General features: G+C 42.1%; 1 protein-coding gene across 1 annotated transcript; it reads left to right on the forward strand.

Moving 5' to 3' along the window:
• Positions 1–13617: 13617 nt before the first annotated feature.
• On the forward strand, positions 13618–15423 carry LOC135502214 (uncharacterized). The gene is made up of 3 exons (XM_064794870.1): positions 13618–14091; positions 14450–14640; positions 14951–15423. The coding sequence occupies exons 1-3, from the start codon at positions 13618–13620 to the stop codon at positions 15309–15311; spliced, it is 1026 nt and encodes a 341-aa protein (XP_064650940.1). The 3' UTR covers positions 15312–15423.
• Positions 15424–15956: the final 533 nt, after the last annotated feature.

A 15956-nucleotide genomic window follows, 5' to 3' on the forward strand; every position in this document is an offset into this window, starting at 1 on the left:
CCCCGGAGCCCTCGGAGGGGGATATGGAAATACCGCCCGTCCGTCTGCAGTGCCGCTCGCCGCTCGGTGCTCGCCGCTCGCCGCTAGTGTTCCCTTCCGCTCTGTACACATATCACCGCCTACCGATGGGAATGAACCTATCACCCGCCCTATGGCAACAATGTCTGAATGAGATATTAGCCGAGATTCCCAACAGAGACCACTTTGTGATAGCAATCCACGATGACATAATAGTCTTCTCTCGTACACAAGCACAGCATAAAGCCCACATTGAACGTATACTAACGACCTTAGAGACCCATGGTTTGAAAATTTCACCACAGAAATGCCGCCTTTTCCGCCGCCGATGTACCTACATTGGACATGTCATATCCGTGACACCAGAAGGAATTGTGCAAGTACAGGCAATGAATGACAAGTGCAGTGCCATAAGGAACATGAAGACACCGACCACCCCAAGGGAAGTAAGAAGATTCATTGGAGCAGTGAATTTCCTCTCTATGTACTTGCCACGCCTACAATTGTTACTGAAGCCTTTACACACCCTAACCAAGAAAAATAAAGCCTTCATATGGGGAGAAGAACAAAAGGAGAACTTTAACAAGATGAAGGAACTTCTAGTGTCGCCACCTGTACTCTGTGCACCACAAGGAAATGGTGACATGCATCTCTACAGTGATACCTCAAGGGAAGCAAGAGGAAGTGTTCTTATGCAAGAAATCGAAGGGGAAGAACGTGTCATAGCTTATTACTCAAAAAGGTTACCTATCTGCTGCTCGGTTTTCTGTTTCAGAGCTTGAACTTACTGGTCTTTACATTAATATTACAGCTTTCAAGTATATCTTACAATCTAAGGTTTTTCATTGCTACGTTGATCATTCATCACTGGTACAAATCTACAAATCCAAAAACCAGCCACCGACCTTGAGACTGCAAAAACTTTTGGAACGTTTGTCGCAGTATTGTTTTGATTTATCCTATCGTAAGGGTTCGGACATGGTTCTTGCCGATTTTCTAAGTAGGGCGCCTAGTGATGATGATGACGTATTTGACAGAATAATGCCGATCGCTTTTCCTGTACACCTCTATCAAGACCAAGCCTATCCAACTGCCTCAACTGTTGAACGACCCGTAACAAGAGCTCATGCTAAACGCATGAACATTCAAGTCAAATCTTATATCCGGAGAAACCACAAGTCCAGGACAATACCAGAAATGAAAATGCCGCTCAACAGAGACCTGTTGCACCAGAACACCAACAGAGATAGGAAAGTAACCAAAATGATCATCCGCCCCAGAATGAAGTGCCACAGGATTTAGAAAAGCCACCGCAACCAGCACAAAACTGTCCTATCCCATGACCAAGGGCAAGGAGACCTACGGTACCCGCCCCAGGGGTACGACAACCCAGTATAGGAGGATTTACACCGCCTAAACCCAAGCCTAAAGCACCACATACAGACCAGTTGGAACCTAGATTAGAAGACAGAGTGCTTACGCGTCCAACAGAGGTCAAGGATCAAGTGACAAATGACGAATGTCCCGAGTTTTTGCGCAAACCTTCGCCAATGGTGACATCGATTGATGAAGTAACAGCAAAGCACATCCCAGATCAAGCAGAGTTGAACAGAGTCCTAAAAGTAATAAAACGCAAGATAATCAGGGATTATAATCTTCCTTTCGAAGCTCAACAGTTCAGGAGTGAACAACAGGCAGCACCTCATTTCAAACAGATTTTTGACTTTCTTGCTCATAATATTTTGCCGAGTGATCGAAAATCAGCCAGAGTTGTAATGCTAAAAGCTGAACAGTACATACTTTGCAATAACATTCTTTCCCGACTATTTTTCCCACCCAACAGTGATCAATTCTGTCTTCAGCTGGTAATACAAGAGAAATTCATCGATCCATTGATCTCTAAATATCACGGTTCACTGTTAAGTAACCATCAAGGATGTGTACGTACGTATCTTACTATGAGGAGGTTATTTTACTTCCATGGTATGTTTCAGCGAATAGTGTCATATGTCCAGAGTTGTTCAAGATGCCAGGAATTCAAGGGTAAAACAGATACCATACGACCGTATCACGAGAGAATACCAACCAGTTACTGTCCATTCCAGACCATCTCACTGGACTTCAAGCAAATGGTGACTTCGAAGTCGGGTTATTCATGGCTCATGGTAATCACATGTGCAATTACACGATACACTGTCTGTGTTCCTATGAGGACCCTCGATGCCCCTGCAATCGCCGAAGCCTTGATCCAGAGAGTTTTCATGTGTTTTGGGATCCCTGAAGTTTTGGTGACTGACGCCCAGACTTCACTTGTAGGAAAAATTATGGAGATTCTTTGCAATGCTTTGAGTATTACCCAGAAAGTTATTTCTGTGTGCAACCATGGATCACTTCATGTTGAGAGACAAATCAGGTCAATTGCGGACCTCATAAAGGTCAACCTAGATCAATATGGAGATGATTGGGTGAGATATTACAGCGTCGCACAGTACTCATTTAATACATTCAGCTCACCGCAGCTTGGAAATCATTCGCCATACTATTTGTTATTTTGCCGAGAACCAGCAGACATCAGTGGAATAAATTTCAAGTCCTTACTGGGATTGACAAACTCTCAGGTTGAGTATGTTGATCAGCTACGAGATAAGTTCAAAAATGTGTCAAAGTTCATGTTAGAACTGCAGCGCCATCAACAATTAGCCCAGAACGAAAAGATATCGCACAAGTTGTCAAAGCACCCAACTTATGCAAAGGGACAGTTGGTATACCTCCACAAGCTGAACAGTTGATCTTTAACAGCCAATGCAAGAAAGTTTACTGCACAGTATGTAGGGCCATTCGTTATCCATGAAGTTTTGGACTCCACCCATATGCTCTTGGCAGATCTCAAAGGCCGAATCCTGCGTGATGTCTTCAGTGTCAATCGCCTGAAACCAGCCTTCATGAGATCCACCGACTGCAAAAACATATCCAACCTTCAGAAGCTAAGGGAAGCGCTTAGAGTCAATGACAAGGAGCAACAGTGTCATTTAGCAAACCAGGACGTTGATGATTTTCAAGTGGTTGATGAAACAGGAACAGAGCTCATTACTGATGACTGCGACCTTGTCTTCACCGCACAGACGGATCCTATTGACTTGAGTAGCATTAGGAAGCATCTTCAGGTTAACCACGGTTTGGCTGCACCAATTCCCTTGTCAGTTGATAGACAGCGTCGTCTTCTAGAAAAATTACAGAATACTCCATCGAGTAATGCTGTTTACACTGTACAGAGAGCACGATTCAAAGCAGTAGAGCTACAATTGCTATTGTCTGTTCCACTTCAGAAAAGTGAATACAGATTCTGGTGGGACCCACAAAATGACTTAAATTGCCCCGAGATTGTTGGGAAAGTTTTAGGAGAGCACAGTAAAGTAAAATGTAATGGTTCCCAACGAAACTTTATGAGAAGAGTACGCGGGATGCTCAGGCTTCACTGAGATGAGTAAGCCACATCCTGCTAACATTGAGTGACAAGATTTCAACTGAAGATTTGTTGTTTTTAGCTCACCTGTCAGGTGAGCTTATACGATACTGCGGCGCCTGGTGTCCGTCGTCGTCGTCCGTCGTTAACTTTTGACAAAATAGTGGCACGTTTCCTAACCGCTTGACCCAGAAAGTTCATACTTGGTGTGTGGGTACCCCTAGGCATGACCTTCCTTCCGAATGAAAATCAGCGCAATTTGACTGCTGGTCTGCCATATAGGGGGCAGTCTTTGAAAACCTATTTTTGTCATTTTGAAGCTTATGGTCAAAGCTAGACCGATGAAACTTTTATGGTTGGTGTATCTAACAAAGGTACATCACATATCGTACGGGTTTTTGATTTGACCTTCATTTCAAGGTCACAGAGGTCGAACTCTAAAATTTCTTTGATGGTGGCACGTTTCTTTACTATTGGTCATAGACTCTCTAAATTTAATATGTAGACACCTATTATGCATCTCTTCATGCTGACACAGATTTAGGTCAGTGTGACCTACAGTTCAATAATAAGTAGGTCAAGGTTAAAAAAGCCCATTTTCTTTATTCCAGCAGATTGAAGTTTGAAATGAAGTTTTAGAAGTCTGCATGATACAGAGGTTTTGATATCAAATAGATTAGTTAGGTTTCACCTCACTAGTTGGCGGTATTGGGCAAAAATGTTAGTTGGCACATTGCCAGCAGTTTTGAATTTCGCGGTTCGAGGCAATCCGTCGGTATCCCAGATGCGCAGTGTTGTTCTGCGCCGCTAGAGCGGCATACTACAAGTATGGACGACAGCCATTTTTGGCTCACCTGTGAGCCTTTACCATCACGCAGCGTCCGTCGTCGTCCGTCGTCGTTAGACATGGGTGGCACGTTTTGTTACCGCTAAAGCCACTGAACTGAAACTTAGTACACATGTACCCCTTGGTGACCACTACTCAGAGACCAAAACGCGGCCTCATATGTTTCACGGTTTGGCCACCAGGGGGCCAAAGGTAAAAAATGAAGAAATGCGTTTTCTCCCTTATTACTGGTCCGAAAAATTTGAAAAAAATATGGTAGGTACTTCTACTAATGGGACATCACATATCCTCCGGGTTTTTGATTTGACCTAATTTTCAAGGTAAGATAGGTCAAAGTTCGCCGACGGCACCGCTGTTAGTCAATGGTGGCACGTTTTGTAACCGCTGAGGCTATTGAACTCAAACTTGGTACATATATACCCTTGGGTGACCTTTACTCAGAGACTGAATCGTGGCGTCATACGATTTACGGTTTGGCCAATAGGGGGCCAAAGGTCAACAACTGATTACCACACCAAATTAGACCTTGTATTTACAAATGCACATCATGTGCACCATACAGGGATCATTGACAATTGCTGGTCTGACCATAAAATGATATATACAGCTTTACCAATGTCAGAATCACTGACTCCATAGCCTCCCCTTCGACACAGGTGAGCACATGGTCCCTGGACCATTTCATATAAGTTTGAAGCGAGACGAACAAGGAATTAAATCACCTTCAATCAATGGTATAAGTCGATCATCCGCTCTTCAGACCAGGTGGTATGTGTTAATTACATTCTTGTGATTGTTTTAAAATTATTAGTTTGTTCTCATTGCCGATTGTTTCAGAAAATTTTGACCAGGATTGGAAGGTAAAATGACAAACTTGTCGGATTGTCCTTCGGTTTGGAATGGGGAATATTGGTCAATGCAAACCGCAGTTGTGTTCAAGCTGCCCTGCCAATACGGGTGGCGTAATAATACTGCTAAAAACAATCAAATGATGAATTGTAGCAGTGTGTGTCAGAAATTATGTGATGTCCATTCCATTTGATGATCCCGAAGTTTCGAGAATACGTCAAAATGGCGGATGCCGTCATCGGAGATTAGCGTCAAGCCGGACCCTTTCGTTACACTATGCGCTTTTAAACTCATGTTAACGGCTTATAATGACCCAGACGCTACTCATTGGGTAAACATCCACCAAAAATAGTTGCTTTAACTTTTGTAAACGTGTCACGAGTGCTCAGACAACCATTTTTGTGAGTGATGGTTTTTCCATGCTCCGTTCTGCGTTCACCGCTGTATAAATAAAAGTAACAGGATTATACGGCAAATGCATGCGGGAGACGCATGCACGAGGATAAATACTCCTTTCAAGATAGCGTAATCACACGCAATTCCACAGGTTCATCCCATTCATTTGAAATTTCGGCCAATGAGTGCAGGTTTTACAAAATGTAAATGCGCTGTTCATTTTCAATAGTCACTGAATAGCTAAGACACATGTAAACCCGTTTTAATTGGCCAGAAAACATCTCGCAGCTTCTCCCACAAATTACGATTCACTTATTCCAACGTCAGTAACATGTGCACGCGGAAAACATTATGACCAACTCCACTTTTTCAAGACAAACCACACCATCCCACAACTATTGCATGATTAACCCCTAACAATGACAAGTTCTTCCTCAAACTCTCCCTTTCATATCGACAGGTGAGCACAATGGCCCTGGCCATTTCATTTTTGTGTGCAAGGTTGATTCCACATTTGTCGATTTGTCGATTTTAACATTTTGTTATAGGGTAACCGGAAAAACGCCGACCGACCGACCGACCGACCTACCGACATATGCAGTATCCCTTTCGCTTGGTAACCGGAAAAACGCTGACCGACCGACCTACCGACCTACCAACCCAAGGAGTTTCGTATTTGAGTCTCAGGTCTCATAAGTCAATGTGATATATCCAATCCACGATAGCAGGTCATGTGAAATGAAATTGTAAACAAGCGCACGTAAGCTGTTCAAATGACAACAAATGCATATTGCGCGTTGCAGTTCATGCATTGCATCGGTCGAGACACTCGAGTAGAAAAACTACAGTGCATAGATTAGGCCCAAATCATGTTTTTATATCCACCGACCATGTAGACAAAGCATATCTTTTAAATCTTTAGAGTATCGTTATCAGTTCCTTACCGCGTGGGCTCGTTTTCCCGGTTTAATTGACTGAATATGCTGCTGTCAGACATGTCCGAATCCATCACGTGAATTGCGCTGGGCACTACACAGATACATGTGCTATAGAAAAGCGAAAGGGATACTGCATATGACGGTAGGTTGGCAGGTCGGTAGGTCGGTCGGTCGGTCGGCGTTTTTCCGGTTACCCACAAAAGCACCCTCTATAGATTCATGCACTTGATTTGGAACAACGTTTACATGACGTAGTGTTGATCGTCGTCACGTCACCATGCATTTTACATTAGTGTAACGTGACGTGACGCGACGTTTTCGTAAACGTTGGTCCCAATCAAGTGCATGGATCTATAGTATTTATGAATGATGGTAGGTCAGTCGGTCGGCGTTTTTCCGGTTACCTTGTTATAGGGTACAAGTGATGCCCATTCATGTGTATTTTCATGTATAGTTCTGTTGAATAAAAAGGTTTGTTCTTGTATTGTGTTCTTGTATTTTGTGTATACATGTATATGACAGTTTGTTTGTTTCTTTGACCATCATTCCACAAGAGAATGAAACTCTAGGTAACCAATCTGTATACTTTTGGTTACACTTACATTGTACCTGCAAATATTAGTGTATCTGTAAAGCAGAATAATAGTTTGGATGTGAGGAAAAGTGACAGAGACTATAGAGTTCAGAAATGTAACAATGTTGCAATACCCTTAAGGAATAATGATAGATTTATTGTCTTATTTTTAGGAGACGGATCTTTGCAATCTAGTTCAGTAATGAATAGGTTCAAGAGTTTTCCATTTTCAGAAGGGGACTGACTTTTTTTCTTTTTTTTTTGCAACATAACAGTCATTTGTTTCAGATGAAGCCAATTTAATCACAGATATTGTGGTATTTGTACTGTGTGTTTTGCCCAAGTTGGCCCTGTGCGTTTCATACAGAGAATTGGTTTGTTGCATTTCAGCGGACATTGGACGACAGATGACAGACGTCGTTTATGCATATTTCAGTGTATCATGTGTATCATGTATTTTATTGTGTTTTCCCTTTTTGCTCTGTGTCTTATGCGATAGTTGTTTGTGACTCATCTCTTGCGACACGCCCATTAGTGCATGTGTTTTGTTTTTTTTATTATTATCATTTTTTTTCTATTCAAAGCCAAAATTTAAAGCTTTCGAGTTTTTCTGGGACATTTCTCGAGTTGGTGTTTTCCACTCACTAGCGTCAAATCTTCGTAGTCCATTGGCTGCAGTAAAATTTTGGCAGACTTTATGTTTGGTTTTGACTGAATCTTATTGATTCTTGTATTTTGTTTTAATGTGTGTTCATAGTGCATTGTTATAATGTTTAGGATTGTATTTCAGCAGAGACAAGTTTTTGAGGAGTTTCCAGACGTTTGTACAATTGAAGGTGATGTAGTGGACTAAGATGTACTACTTCTTGGATTAGGCTTACATTTTGAAAGTCGTTGTTTAAATTGTATGTGCTACATGTAGGCCTATGATGTTTTAACTCGTTTTCTCGTTAGGAAACAAGGGGGAGGAAATGTGTAATTTGTTTATCCAGCTTGTTGGTTTTATTCAGTAGATAATTTCAAGTGAAATTAGAGTTGTAATGATCGTAACAAAAGTATAGGCCTATGCTATGCTATCCTATGCTATAGTGTTGTTTGTTTGTTTTGTTTTTTTACAGTGCACTTAGACTATAAGAAAGAAAAAAAAAAGAAATAAGGGGGATGTTATATATTGATTAGATTGATTAGCCACGCCCACCACCACGTGCGTTTTGGTGACCACGTGACTTAACGGAGAAGTAGGTCAGGAGGAAGGGCCGCGTGAGCTTCTGTCATGGATGAGAGTCATCCTGTATTGTGTAGCCGTAGGAAGTTTCTGATGATAAGTATGTTGTGAATAATCTGTCGCATTTGTTAGTGTCTTGTTCTGTATTGGATTGTGGCTGTCATGGAGGAAAAATTAACGGTGCAGACCCCCAAACACGACAATTGGTTTGATTAATTTGTCTCTTCGATATTGCTCCTTTATTGCATTAGTTTTTCATCGCAATTCAATCTATTCAAGATATAGCCAATTTGAACCTGTCTGCGCCAAGGATAGATTGGTTCCCGATCGACTCACTAGGGATACGCAATTCCAATCACCTGCAGGACAGGTCAATTTCTCTCAATAAAATTAATTTTGTTGACTCCTGTAATCTCTACCTTATTTTAAAAAAAAACAGTGGTGTTAGTCCCAAACTGGTAATTTCTATTTATCTTGACCTCTGTTAAATCAGGATACCTCTCAATTACAGACAGCATTTTGTATCCTTGTGCTGTACAACCCAGCCTGGACATACCACAGTTGTCAATGGAGAAGTCTCATCCTCTGACACTTCTTTTCTGTAAAGCTACCGAAACAACATACTGAACTAGGGATATCTTCCATTGCCTCCTGTAATATTTACATACCATGGCTGATTGGCTCAATCATATTTCATCCAGCTGGCAGCTCTGCATTGGAAATTTTAGTGGTATAACGTGTTCTCTCGACCTTCAAACAGTAGTATAAAGCCGATATTTACTACTTTACACCCTCAGTCCTATGTTATTAGGTCATCCAGCAGAGCGCCAGGCCCTTGGGCCTCTTGTCATCCTATCAAATTACATTAGGGTCAAGTAAATGATGTCTGCTAGTATATGTCTGGGGGGAGGGGGTAGGGTAATTGAGTCCCACTGTACTCCCAGTGCCAGTCTAGTTGTATTCTCACGAAAGCGTACATTTTGAAGGTTTACTTTCTTCCTAACTTCTGTCTGGAGGTAACCCATCTGCAGATTGTAGAACTGCAACACCATTTATCTCTCAAGTTCTCTGATCCTTGTCAACTTCCAGCTGGTTTTGTGTCAGTCCTGTTACGGCCACATGCCTTCAAATCCTTTATATACCCTTTGCGTACTCAATATACTTTATGGTGGTATCTATCTTGTAGCTTCTTATTATCTTATTCTCAACAGTCAATAAATCATTCACGATTAGGGAAAACTCACCATTCTTCTCTGACTTCGACAACTCACACCATGTCAGTCGAGTTTACTTTATGTGACTAATACTACACGTGCTTCTAGAATTCCGCCATAACATTGACTCAGATCGTTGACCTAGCTGTAAAATTAACCAATTTCTATGTGTGTCTCAAGGCTCCCTTAGGGTCACTATCAAAGGATATGAACGTCTTCCGCACTCGTTGTGGTGGGTGTGGTTAGGAGGGGATAAATAAATGGACCCCAAAATAGGCTAGACTAGCTCATTTAGAAACCTGTTGCAAAATGTTTCAGAACTTTGCTTTCCTCGCTTTCGTTTTCTGAAGCAAAGTTTCGCACTTTTGTACGTTTCACTCTTTCCAGGCTCCCATTCAAATTCAATTGTGCAAAGTTTAGATAGAAAAGAGACTTACTCTGTGTACAATAAATTTCTCAGTTGTCATCGTCCACGCAGGGTGGGGGGGGGGGTGATGATTATGTGCGTCTGGTGGGGGTAACCCACCACACAAAGGGTCTGGCATTGGTTTTTCTTGAAACGTGAGGATTATATGCTGATTATTTTGCAACAGGTTTCGTGCGGTTAGCATGGTTTAAATGAGCTAGTCTAGCTTAGATCTGGGGTGAGGCAATTAGGGACGTTTGGCGGGGGTTACCCCACCCGCTCAAAATGTCTGGCGATGATCAATCTTGATACATGTAAATATGCTGAACATTTTGCAACAGGTTTCGTGCGGTTAGTAAAGCAGAATCGGTAGATGTCGTCCTGGCTACCCCTAAAAGGTACCCAGGACCAACCTTGGTACCCTTAAAAATTACCTTCCGTTTTTAGCTCACCCCTGGGGAGCTTATACGATACTGTGGCGTCCGCCGGCGTCGTCGTCCGTTAGCAGAACACGTTTCGTCACCGCTAGCATGGCTAGGGCTAGATGGCTAAAACTTGGTTTGATGGTAGCTTTGGGCAATATGCCCGGAGGTATTTTCCTTTTTCGCAATATGACCTACTTTCTGGCCTCCAGGTGGCCATCTTGGAAATAGTTTTTTGCCTTTTTGAAGCTAATGGTTGTACGTAGAGTGACGAAATTTTAATGGTGGGTGTATCTAATAAGGTTTAATGCGATTTCACCCAGGGGTTTGATTTGACGTACTTTTCAAGATCACAGAGGTCAAAGTTCACTAAACACCGATAGGTGGCACGTTTAGTTTCTATTTGAGCTAGAAGGTTCTAAACTTGTGACGACATACATCAAGAGACCCTCTATTCTACCCCAAAAATTTGTTTCGCTCGGACTTCAAATATGGCCGCCATGCGGCCATCTTGAAAATGAAACAAAGTGGGATTGCAACCAAATTTCACGTGATTGTATATCTATGTACTCTCTACCATATCCCTGATTTTCAGTCAAATCCATTTACCAATATGGCTGCCAGGTAGCCATCTTGAAAATTAAACCAAGTCCTATTACTCCAAAACTAATGATCGGATTGCAACCAAACTTCATGTGGTTATGTATCTATGTACTCTTATCAATATCCCTAATTTTCAATGACAAATATGGCCGCCAGGCCGCCATCTTGAAAATCCAACGAAGTCCTATTACTCCTAAACTGTTAAACAGATGTCAGCCAATTTCCATGTGACATGTACACTCTTCAATAACCCTGAAATTCAGTCAACTTTTTAACCAAAAAGCTATACTTATTGGTGTGTTACGCTGGGGATCAATAAATGCCACGTCGTAGGTGTCCGGATTATCAAGGGGCGCGGTTACCGTTATACAATTTTTCAAAGTCCTTTACCCATGTATACATAATATCCGTTCTACTCTGCGATATGGTACCATTCTCCATGTGAACTGCTTCTGTTTCCTGCCTTTCTTTTCCTAGGCCTATCTTTCTAATTTCTTGCCAGAATACTCGCGGATTGCGTGTTTGTAACTGTTCAATATTTTCTAGTTGCCTGCTATGAAATGCACAATTGGATTTGCGGAAGTATTTATAAAAATCTTACTCGATCGTCTTTGTACCATGTTCTGAGTGCTTGCTTTAAGTCTTGATTTCCTTTACATTGGAGATGCCTCTTCTCAGCTACTTTGCACAGTTACCATAATCCTTCAAGCTCAGGACTCCATCAGGTTTTTTTTATATCCGTACTTTCGGAGAAAGTTCGGATATATTGTTTTTATCAGGATTGTCCGTCCGACCATCTGGCCGTCCGTCCGTCTGTATGTCACACTCTTGTGACCTCTTTACATTCTGAATGAGTTCGCCTAGACATGTCATATTTGGTGTGCACGTGTATCGGGTGAATATCAAGGCCAACTTCGATAATGGCTGATTTCGCCCTCAAGATGGCCGACTGTCGGCCATTTTGTTTTAAAACTTGCAAATGCCTTGTGACCTCTCTACATTCTGAACGAGTTTGCCTAGACATTTCATATTTGGTGTGCACGTGTATCAGGTGAATATCAAGGCCAAGTTCGATAATGGCTGATTTCGCACTCAAGATGGCAGACTGTCTGCCATTTTGTTGTAAAACTTCCAAATCCCTTGTGACCTCTCTACATTATGAACGAGTTTGCCTAGACATTTCATATTTGGTGTGTATGTGTATCGGGTGAATATCAAGGTCAAGTTTGATAATGGCTGATTTTGCATTCAGGATGGCCGACTGGCAGCCTTTTTGTTGTAAAACTTGGAAATATCTTGTGACCTCTCTACTTTCTGAACGAGTTCACGTAGACATTTCTCGCTATAGAAATAGACTACCCAAAATAATAATAAAAGCCACTCCAATCATCAGCTTCCTTCTTTACTATTCTATTCAGTTACACTACCAGCAACCTGATTTCACCAAAGTGCGGCTATACTAGCGTTTGCCAGCAAACGTGGTGCCTCTAGTGTATATTTCCTTTACCTTTTTAGCTCACCTCTCGGGAGCTTATACGATACCGTGGCGTCCGTCGGCGTCCATCGTTAGGGCTAGATGCTAGGGCTAGATGGCTAAAACTTTGGGCAATATGCCCAGACGTATTTTCTTTTTCACGATATGACCTACTTTCTCTGACCTCCAGGCTGCCATCTTGGAAATTGGGTTTTTGCCTTTTTGAAGCTAATGGTTGTAGCTAGAGCGATGATAGGTGGCACGTTTCATTTCCATTTGAGCTAGAAGGTTCTAAACTTGTGAGGACATACATCGAGGGACCCCTCTATTTCTCTATTCAGGCGGCCATCATGAAAATTAAACAAAGTCCTGTTACTCCGAAACTAATGATCGGATTGCAACCAAACTTCATGTGATTATGTACCTATGTACTCTCATCTATATTCCTAATGTTCAGTCAAATCCCATGACAAATATGGCCGCCATCGTGAAAATCCAAGAAAGTCCTATACTCCTAAACTGTTGAACAGATGTCAACCAATTTCCATGTGACATGTACACTCTTCAATAACCTGAAATTCAGTCAATTTTATAACCAAAATGCTATACTTAGATGGTACCGGTATTTTTTCTTTTTTGCCAGTGAGCCAAGAGGAAGAATATTATCCAATACGTGTGACATATACGAAGAAATAATGAAGAGAACGGCTGGATGGTTCCTATAAACCTTAAAGTTGATTCACAAAACCCTCTAAGATTTCCGATCTAAGAGTTCTCTTAGGCACCTATTCCATAGAGCTATACCCTATACTATACTATACGCGAACAATAGTTTCATGGTCATGCACCCTTTGTGAAGCCATTGTTCGCGTATAGTGTAGTATAGGGTATAGCTCTATGGAGAAGGTGCCTTAGAGGACACTTACGGAAAATGTACGCAAACACTAAGATTCATTCACAGAACCTTCTTAGCCTATTCTAAGCAATTGCGTAGGATAAGTGAACAAGTAACGTTAAGTGAATGCGTAACTACAGCAATAACCATTGTATGTGGGTTCACAGCCAGCGCAAGACTGGCCTTATTATGCAAATAGCGTTATTACGTGAAAAGGATCACAGTACACCTTTATAAGACTGTTTCTTGTAAAATTTCGCACACACTATGTATCGGTGACTAGGCCAGCAGTGATGACGGACAGACATGACAGTGAGAAAAGGCAAAGAAAGGAAAACTTCACGCCACGAGAAATACAAAAACTCGTCGATCTGGTGTCCGTGAGGTGGAAACTGATAAGCAGCAAGTTTGGGGATAATGTGACTCTTGAACGAAAAAACAAGGCCTGGAAAGAAATTACCCTTAAAATTAACAGTATTTCGCCATGCCTTCGAACTAAGGAAGAGTTGAAGAAAAAATGGGACGATCTCAAACTGAATGCGAAGAAGAAGGCATCAAAGAAGACGCGTTCGGTGGCTGTAACAGGGAATCTACCCCTAGACGACCCGTCCTCGGGTGACAATTGTGCCAGTGGTGGAGGAATGTCATGTAGCCTCAACAACATGGACGAGAGGATTGTTGGACTAATGGGCAATGACCTTGTCCAAGGCATTGATGGAGGGTACGGCTCGGCAGCCAGACAAACCACACCCAAAAGCAGGACAAAGGTATGTACTGTAAAGTCGGCTCAAAAAGAGGGCCAAAAAAATTGTCGCCAAAGACTCTTTCTGCAATTGGTTCATTCACATTCAAGGCTTCAACATTGATTGGTTGAATCAAACTACTGATGCTTATTGTCAAAAATTGCCTCAGCACTTTGTGTTGCTCACTGAATTACCATCGCATTGGCTTTCTCAAGAGCCGAAACTAGTCGCGGCTGGCGCATGTACCTAATCGTCCCGCTATTTTCATAGGTTGAAAAATATGTGGCATTGCGTGACTCGTCCATGGTATTGCAAATAATGTGGTTCCCAACGTTATTGGGACCATCCGCTTGCATCTATTGAAGATACCCTCTGTTTTCAGACTGTGAAGTCGCCAACTATGATGTCACCAAGTCACGGCGCATCAGGTAGTGACGCATCAGGTAGTGATTTGGATGACTTTGATATCTCGCAAGGCAGCCCCACTTTTGGCATCACATCGAAGAGGTCGAAGAATAATCCGCATTATGAAGGGTCTCCAATTAAAAGCCCAACACCACCACCGTTTGAGAGGTAAGAATATAGGCCTACAGAGGGTAGAAAAATGTACAAATAGGCATAATGGGCACGTTGTTTTAAAAGTTCTCTTCTCCTACTGTAGTAAATGCAGCTTGGTCGTTAGAGGCCACTGAAATATCCCGTCAAGCCGAAACTAGAGTGTTCTGTAGTACCGGTACATGTAGTAGGTCAATGAAGGCGGATGACACGTTGTGTTACTTCTGCTGGAGACAAAGCCATACAATTATAGCAATGACGAAAACTACTGTTACTTGAAAACCCCTCCAGTGGAGTTTCCTTTTAAAATGGCTGTTTTTTCCAACAGAACGCAAATGCAAGTGAAGCACCAGCCCTGCGTCAAAAGACCAAATGCGTCTGCTGCTGTCGGGGTTGCCATCGGGACACCAGAAGCGAAATCCTCTAAGACCGCACCTCCCCCAACGCCAACTGCCGAACTGGTCACCACTGAGAAACAACGCCTGGAAATCTACAAGCAGCGGCTAAAGCTTGAAGAAAAAAGAACGAAGTTGACAGAGACGGCTGTAGAATTGCTTCAAACCTTGGTGTCTATTGAGAAAGATAAAGTGAAGGGCAATGAAAATCGTGTAGACAAATCAAAGGATGATGTACATGTACCTGTTAATATTTTTGAGCAATTTAAAAAAAGGAAGCAGACCAAGAAGTAAGTTGTGGGTCTCAGTATATTTCATTAAATTTTGCCCTTCACATCTGAAAGAATGGACTGGTCTATTTCAACACGGAAGTGCGGTAAATATATACGACTGGCGGTAAGCCAATAAAGTTCATAGTTGACCTAAATATTTTCCACAAGCCAAATTAGCATCTGAATGTGTGTTTTACTTTGTCTTTACTTTGAAATTAAATTCTGATAAGTTCGGTAACACTTCTTTACATTTTCTTCTTCAGTTAGTTAAAATGTTCCCTTATAATCTTCGCTCTTGTCCTACGACCGTCCTCGTCATCTTGCAGTAGAGGTGGGTTGTCGTCATCATCTGGATGGTAGTCATTATTAGGCACACCGGGTGAAAGAGGTACACCACGTTCTTCACATACATTGTGCAACACTGCGGTTGCCACCACAACCTGGCAACACTTCCTTGGGATCAGCCTAATGACACCATCTGAAACGACGAAAATGTCTTGATTTCCTTTTTCCAAATACATGTACACAGGCATTGCCATGCTGCAGAATCGGGTCAGGAGCCGTTGTAACTTTCCAGGTGACAGCACCTACATTTTAATATTAAAATGGATTACATTGAGAGTGCTGCCACCTGGAAAGTTGCAACGGTTCCTGACCGATTCTACAG

Source organism: Lineus longissimus, chromosome 18 (assembly GCF_910592395.1).
Source record: "Lineus longissimus chromosome 18, tnLinLong1.2, whole genome shotgun sequence".
In the NCBI taxonomy this organism is placed as follows: domain Eukaryota; kingdom Metazoa; phylum Nemertea; class Pilidiophora; order Heteronemertea; family Lineidae; genus Lineus; species Lineus longissimus.

Coding starts and splice junctions, on each gene's coding strand:
- LOC135502214 (XM_064794870.1), top strand. CDS start 13,618: ATGACGGACAGACATGACAGTGAGAAAAGGCAAAGAAAGGAAAACTTC. Junction 14,092..14,449: donor CACCCAAAAGCAGGACAAAG/GTATGTACTGTA, acceptor CTCTGTTTTCAG/ACTGTGAAGTCGCCAACTAT. Junction 14,641..14,950: donor ACACCACCACCGTTTGAGAG/GTAAGAATATAG, acceptor TTTTTCCAACAG/AACGCAAATGCAAGTGAAGC.